Below are 7,435 nucleotides of genomic sequence, written 5' to 3' on the forward strand. Positions count from 1 at the left end.
GTGCGGTACCTGCCGCCCACCCGGCGGGTACGACTGGCGGGCGACCGGACGCGCCAGCCGCTGGGGGCGGCGGGGCGGGAGGGCGAGGGCTGCCGGCGCGGGGTGCCGGGCTCGGGGTCGGCGGGGGTGGAGGCCGCCCGCCCCGCTCCGCCCCGCCCCGCTCCGCTCCGCTCCCCGCCGGCGGCGTTGAGCGGCCGTTGGCCCCGCCGTGGCCTCGCGCGCCCCCGGCGTGGCCGGCCGGGGGGGGGCGGGGGAGGGAATCCCCCTCGCGCGCGCGGCGTGTCTTTTGTGTTTGTACACACGGCGCCGAGGGAGGGGGCGGGGCCGCGGGCGGGGCCGCGCCTTCCCTCCATTGTGCTCCATTGGCGGGCGGGCGGGGCCGGGGCGGGGCGCGGCGGGCGGGGGCGGGGCCGAGCGGGGGGCCGGCCCTCCCGAGTCAGCCATCTTTCAATTGTGCTCCGAGCCGCCGCCGCCGCCAGCAGCAGCAGCAGCAGCTCGGGCTCCGGCTCCGGCTCCGGCTCCTCCTTGCGCCCGCCCTCCCTCCCTCCCGCACGCCCTCCCTCCCGCACGGCAGCCGCGCTCGCCCAGCGGACGGGGTAAGTCTGGCGCCGCGCCCGCCGCCCCCCGCGCCCCGCCACCCCCCGGCGGCGCCCCGCCGCCCTCCCCCGACCTTCCCCCCAAACTTTTGGGGGGCTCGGGAGGCGGCGGCAGCCCGGGTCCCCTTCCCCGCGCCGCCTTCCCGGCGCAGCCGGAGCGGCTCCCTCCGCCGGCACCCCCGGCCCCGCTTCGCACGGTCGTTGCCCCCCTCTGCTCCCCTCGCCCCCGCTCCAAACCCCCACCAGCAGCCTCCCCAGCCCCTTAGCTGCCTCCTCAGCCCGACATCCCCCGGATCGGGGCTGGGAAGCGGCCGCAAAGAGGAGCCGCTCGCCAGCCCAGGGTAACTCTCCTGCCTTCCTTCCCCTGCTCCCCACAGTTGTTGCTCAGCTTCACCATCTTGTCTCTTTTCTCTGGTCACCGACCATATTTTTTTTCCTATTGCATAAAAAACAATAAAAAGGGAAAGAAATTCGCCGAAGGAACGACCCAAACCCAACGCAATTTTTTGGTTTTCGAGTGCAAACTTTTCTGCTGCCTCCCCCTTCATCTGCACCCACATGGTTTGGAGTTCCTTGCGATTTTTTGGCGTGATTTTTTGCAATTTATTTTTTCCTCCTTTGCAAAAGGACTAGGGCTGCATTTCGTGATTGTTTCCATTTTGTTCTGGGTCTGGGAGATGAGTTTGCCTGTGAGAGGCGCTTGGGAGCGAGGCGGCTTTGGGGAAGCAGTTACACAGAAAGGGAAAGACGGCACCCAAAAACCAGGCCCCCCCCCCCCCCTCCCGAAAAGTTTGTTGCTTTCTGGCACTTTATCCGGACCCTTCCCTTTTTGCACGATAAATGCCGATTTGCTGCCGTTGCTGGCGGGTCGGGGAGCGCAGGCGGGCGGCGGCGAGGGCCGGGCTGCCCGGCGGAGGGCCGGCAGGGGCTGCTGCTCCGCTTTCAGCCGCTCCGCAGTTTCGGGGGAGGTTTTCGCCGGGTGGAAGCGGCGGGTGGGGTGCCAGCCCCCCGATGTTCGCCGGGCGGTATTTGCAAACACTTCGCAGGTGACGGGCGGCCGGCGGGGGGAGGCGACAGCCGCCTCTCCGCGCCTGCTGGCGGGCGACTTGCTCGGCTTCAGCCGCCGCCGCCTCGCTATTGAATTCGTGGGCAAAAACCCTGTATTTCAATATTCCGCGATCGGCAAGACGTTTAATTTCTAATTTTTTTTTTTTTCTTTCCTTTGGCGAACGGAGGCGTTAGGCGGCCGCGGGCTGCGGGGCTAGCGGCTCGCCCCGCCGTTCAGCGGCCGCGGGCAGGGACGCCTTGCGCGGGGCCGGGTGGCCGCCCGCTCGCCCGGGGTGGGGGGCAGGTGCCGGCGGGGCGTGCGCTGAGCGGGGCGGCGGGGCCGGCCCCCCTCCCTCCTCCCTCCCTTTCCTCCCTCCCTCCCTCCGGCAGGTGTAAGGCAGCGACGTCGGCAGGAGCATGGCCCGCACCAAGCAGACCGCCCGCAAGTCCACCGGCGGCAAGGCGCCCCGCAAGCAGCTCGCCACCAAAGCCGCCCGCAAGAGCGCGCCCTCTACTGGCGGGGTGAAGAAGCCGCACCGCTACAGGTAACGCAGCGCCGCGCAGAGGCGGCGCCGGGCCGGCACCGGGCGCGCCCCCCCCAACCTCCCCCTCCCTCCCTCCCTCCCCCGCGGGGCCGGCGGGGCGGGGCGGGGCGCCGGGGTGGGGGGGGATTCTCCCCGCCGCCGCCTCCGCTCCGCTCCGCTCCGCCGCGCCGCGCTCCTCCGCGCCCGCCCGCTCCCCGGGGCCGCACGCCGGCACCGCTCCCCCGCGGCGGGGCGCGGGTGTCCCCGCCAGCCGCGAAGAATCGTAAACGCCCAGCGCGGGCATCGACCCGGTATTTACCATTAACCCCTTCCCGGGCGTTTCGGTACTGGCGCCTAAAAAATCAACACCCTCCCTTACGGTGAACGCGGCTCTGCGATTTTTTTTTTTTTAATTTTTTTTTTTTTTACTTCTGGATATTTTTAAATGCCGCAGCAGGGCTGTGCCGCCGCGAAGTTTATTGTTACCGGCGTATTTCAGTGTACTTGTAGGGTTTGATCCGTCCTCGGCGCTGCTTCGGCTCCGGTGGCCGTGCAGGGGAGGTGATCTGCCGCGAGAGGGCGCGACATGCCCACGGATGCGCAGGGCCTCCCGATAGTCGTGCGCTCGGTTGTCCCGAATACCGACGTTTGTGCAGGGGAGGATATAGGCTAGAATGAGCAGTAGGTCTTTTTGACAGCCCTCTAATAGTCGTGTTTTCCACCCGGGGAAGTCTTTGCTCGGTGCGGAACGGTAACAGTCGTGCTTCAGCTTGGAGGATGATCTCGGGCTAGGCGTACGTATTCCTCGGGGGAAACGTGGATTGGGAAGGAGAAGCGGCTTTGAAATAGTGAGCTTAATCGAAAAGTCTGTCGCCGTAGGTGTGCGGCAGAATTAATAGTCCAGGAGAAAGGTAATAAAGCTGGAGTCGGAAAATACAAAGTTTCCACAGAAATAAACATGGTGTTAATTTAACGGATGGACTTGGTGTCTGCAAAAGTACGTCGTTAATCTGAATTTGTTGTTCTGACACCAAAACTAACACAAGGAAATAACGCTAGATACTTTGTACTGATAATATAACACAGAATATAAATTCTGTTAGTTCTGTGAGTGTTGGTAGGGAAGAACCACCGGATTCCCCTTAAAAATGCTCTTGCCGTCGGGCTGATGGCTGGGAGGGTACCGGTGGTACAGCCGAACCAGCTAGCTCGTGGCAGCGCTGCGCTTTGCCACGTCTGCACCGAGACGTGTTAGTGTCGGTTAGCTAGCGCGGGCTGCCCGCCTCTTCTCTTGGCGAAGTCAGGGCCTCGCGTCCCTGCCTGGGGGATCCCCGCTGAGGCCAGTGGAAGTTTGCGCAGATCGATGGTGAGAAAACTGTGACCCTTTGCCAGTGAAGCTGGTTTTGTATTGTAAATGCTGGGACTCTTCTAGTGAAAGCAGAACGCGTATGGTGCTTAGTTTAGATGATGAACCCGTATGCTTAAGGTGATGTAGAATATGTTTTGAATACTAATTCTTTTTTTTTTTTTAATTATTTAATTTTAAAAGGCCGGGTACCGTGGCTCTCCGTGAAATCAGGCGCTATCAAAAGTCTACCGAACTTTTGATCCGCAAACTTCCCTTCCAGCGTCTGGTGCGTGAAATTGCTCAGGACTTCAAAACAGATCTGCGCTTCCAGAGCGCTGCCATCGGTGCTTTGCAGGTGAGCGTTACCGAGGGGAGCACCCTGTCCGGGCAGCAGTCTGGGGGGGTGCTGGGGGAAGGCTCCCTGTCAGCGGGCAGGGGTCAGTGCTGTGAGTGCTGTCGCAGCGAGACACCCCCCCCCGTGAAGCCCCCCAAACCTGGAGCCTGAAGGTAAGGGAGGGCTCCGCCTCCCGCCCCCATTGGCCAGCCTGTTTCTAGGGTTAGCCCCTGCTCCGTCTGATTGGTGGGCTGCCGCGGTGGGCGTGGCCCCTCCGGGGGCGGGGAGCTGATCTGGGGGGATGCGCCCCTCAGCCTTCCCTTGCTCAGAGTGGACCTGGTGATGCCCTATAGATACCATAGGCTAAAATAGCGCAGTGACAGGTCAGCAGCTCCTTACAAAGGCTGTAAAGGGGGGGGGGGGGAGTGTTTTTTTGTTTTGTTTTGTTTTTTTTTTAATAGCCCCCACCCCTCAAGTAGTTGCACTTGACAGAAAAGTGCATCTCATTAAGACATTTAAGATAAATCTGTTTCCTCTATCCTCGACCTTTGTTAGAGGCTTTGCCTTTGAAGGCTATGCGGTCTGAGAGGAAAGCGTCGTGTAAAGCTTGTTCTAGTGTGTCCAAATGGAGGTCTTGATATCCTCAAATGCTCTTGAAAGAAAAACAGCTTGATGAGACATAGCTAAGCATGGTTAGGGAAATAGGAGCTTTTGTATGACGTAGTTGATGCTAAACATATTTTTTAAAAATATATTAATTAAATAACTTAGAGTATATTGAAGCTGAAATATTGATTGCTCTTTCTGCCCCAAATTCTTGCATCTAAGTTAGGTTCGCTGCAAGACTGTGTCCTTGTCACAGGAACGTTTCCTTCTCATGATAGAAATACACTCCTGATTAAAGATAGGTCTTTACTGTTCTTTTAGCTGTTGAAAGATTGTTCCAGAACCTATCTGCAATTGCAGAATATCTGATATCCAGGCAACATCGTCTTTTTCTGGTTAATGACTTCCACTTCATAAGGGCCAAAATGTATGCTGTGAGATGCTATAAACTTGAGCACGTGCTTAGCTTCAAAAGGTGGCTGTGTGCATTTGCAGAGTTGCTGCTTTTGCTTTTAGTTGTTGTTCTGTCTTCACTGCTGTGAGTGAATGTGGTAGTTCTTAAATCCTGAGGTTTGCCTGTGTGTCTCTTTATCAGGAACTGCTTTTTAAAATTTAGTCAGCAGTTAATACATTTTGAGAAGGCTGGTTTTGCATTGAGGAGTTGTTGGTATAGAACTTGTTAATATACTATTCCTAGTGCGTCCTGCTTGCATATTTGAAAAAAAAAACCCAAACAACTTTTAACCCCTTTGGTACCACGTTGTTCATGCCAGCATGGCTTATTTGGTGAAGTGTCTTAACTTTTCCTGTAGTGATTTAGCAAAACTATGTTAGGGGAAGTTATGGTAGCCATATCCTACTGGGTATGAAATGACTTACTAATACTACAGTCCTCATCTACTGCAGTAAATATTTTTCTTTCTCTGTATTAAATGCCCTGTGTTTTTAAGCAGGAGGTTTGAACTTGTAAGTTGATTTTGCGGTTCCTGGTAACGAAATAGTTCACACAGGCTGTTGTCTTGCATATATTCTAGAAAGGTGGACCTCAACCTCCTTTCTGTAAGCAAGCCCCATCGTTCCTGCCTTTTCACCCCAACGGTGTGCTGTGTCCTGGTCTGCATGCTGGTCTGATGTTGGCATGCAGAGATGCTTCCTAAGGAGATTGTTAGGTGTTAGAATTCTGTATCAACCCAAAAATGTGTAAACATTGCTGTGAATAGCAGCTGACTTAACGTGAGCCAGAAGCATAATTAGGTCCAACGCAGCATCTGTCTAACCCAGAATCCTGTCAGCAGTGGTTCAGTAACAGAGAAAAGAGTAACAAACTGTGGTCAGGGTTGTGGTTTTCCCAGGATAGGGCTTGTCCTTTGCCCTCCCAAGTGCCGACCCCGTGATTCTCACAGGTGTGAGGTGAGAACCTTCTGTGACTGTGGGGGGCTGTGGTGTGTCCCCCAAATAGACAGGAGGTGCTTAGGCAGGAAGAAAGTATAGGAACAGGGCAAGTGTCTGATGGTAGCTCTCAGACTGCTGTCCCATTTTTGGTGATTCAAGGAGTTCTGAGTCAAAGGTGTTGTCATCTTATATCTAATAATTCTCAGTACATTTTTTCTGCTAATTTTTGACTTTTGAATTAAGCCACCTCTTCAGTATCCTATGGCAAGGAGCTGTGTGCCCAAACTGTGTGTTGTGAAGGAACACCTGCTCTTCTTTTCCCTAGCACCTGCCAATTTCACTTGATGCTCAATAGCTCTTACTCTGGAAGAGGCAGCAGACAAGTCATTCAAATAGTGTAACCCAGCCTTTAAAAAGAGAAGTTCCTAAATAAACTAACCTTTTGATAAGATAACCCCTTACCTTGTGAGAGTCCTGCCAGAACCTTGGCTCAGTTGTGTTCTGGAGGATGTCTTCACCAAATGGCAATAGTATGCAACTTTGACATAGAATATTACTTGGTGGTTTATAAGAAAATGGAGGCTTTTCTTTTTTGATAATCTAAAACTTTTGATGTTTGCAAGTAATAAAGATAGAAGCCTAGTCTTAATGCCTTTGAATTATTATTTTATTTTTTTTTCCTAGTGCTCAGAGACTGACAGTGCTCTTAACTCTTTTCTTCCTCACTAGGAGGCAAGTGAAGCCTACTTGGTTGGCCTGTTTGAAGATACCAACCTGTGTGCTATCCATGCCAAACGTGTCACAATCATGCCAAAAGATATCCAGCTAGCACGCCGCATACGTGGAGAGCGTGCCTAAACTTCACTATGATGGGTTTGTCATTCTCGAAGCAAAATCTTCTTCCTGTTATTGGTAGTAATGAACGTTAGATATTTTTTCCATGGGGTTAAAAGGTACCTAAGTATATGGTTGCAAATGGAAAAATAGGGGACAGAATTGGGTATTGGCAAGTTTTTTTCCATTTTCATTTGTGTGTGGATTTTTAATATAAATGAGGGGACATAAAACATCAATGTGGTCAAAAAATGTTTCAGTGAACAAGTTTCAACAATTCAACTTTATAAAAAAAATTATAAATAAACCTGTCAAATTTTTCTGGACAATGCCAGCATTTGGATTTTTTTAAACAAGTAAATTTCTTATCAATGGCAACTAAATGGTGTTTGTAGCATTTTTATCATACAGTAGATTCCATCCATTCACTATACTTTTCTAACTGAGTTGTCCTACATGCAAGTACATGTTTTTAATGTTGTCTGTCTTCTGTGCTGTTCCTGTAAGTTTGCTATTAAAATACATTAAATGATGCCTGCTTTTAGTCTTGATTTTTAAATATTACATGTGGGTTATATTTGATTAAAAAATCATCAGCCTTGTCTTTCCTTTTCCTGTTCAGTATATGACCTAAATACTTATAGCAGATCTAGGAAACAAACACTGGGGATACTACCTTGGTTGAAGTAGTGTATATGTGAGGGTTTTTTAAGAATGTAAAATTTCTGTCCACTCCATGTGAAAACAGGTTTGG

The 7,435-nt window shown here is 53.1% G+C and overlaps 1 protein-coding gene across 1 annotated transcript; it reads left to right on the top strand.

Moving 5' to 3' along the window:
- The first annotated feature begins 440 nt into the window (after positions 1 to 440).
- Positions 441 to 7,213, top strand: H3-3A (H3.3 histone A). The gene is made up of 4 exons (XM_072857039.1): positions 441 to 596; positions 2,034 to 2,188; positions 3,717 to 3,870; positions 6,577 to 7,213. The coding sequence occupies exons 2-4, from the start codon at positions 2,061 to 2,063 to the stop codon at positions 6,703 to 6,705; spliced, it is 411 nt and encodes a 136-aa protein (XP_072713140.1). The 5' UTR covers positions 441 to 596; positions 2,034 to 2,060; the 3' UTR covers positions 6,706 to 7,213.
- The last annotated feature ends 222 nt before the right edge of the window (positions 7,214 to 7,435 follow it).

This window comes from Ciconia boyciana, chromosome 3 (genome assembly GCF_034638445.1).
Source record: "Ciconia boyciana chromosome 3, ASM3463844v1, whole genome shotgun sequence".
NCBI classification, from domain to species: domain Eukaryota; kingdom Metazoa; phylum Chordata; class Aves; order Ciconiiformes; family Ciconiidae; genus Ciconia; species Ciconia boyciana.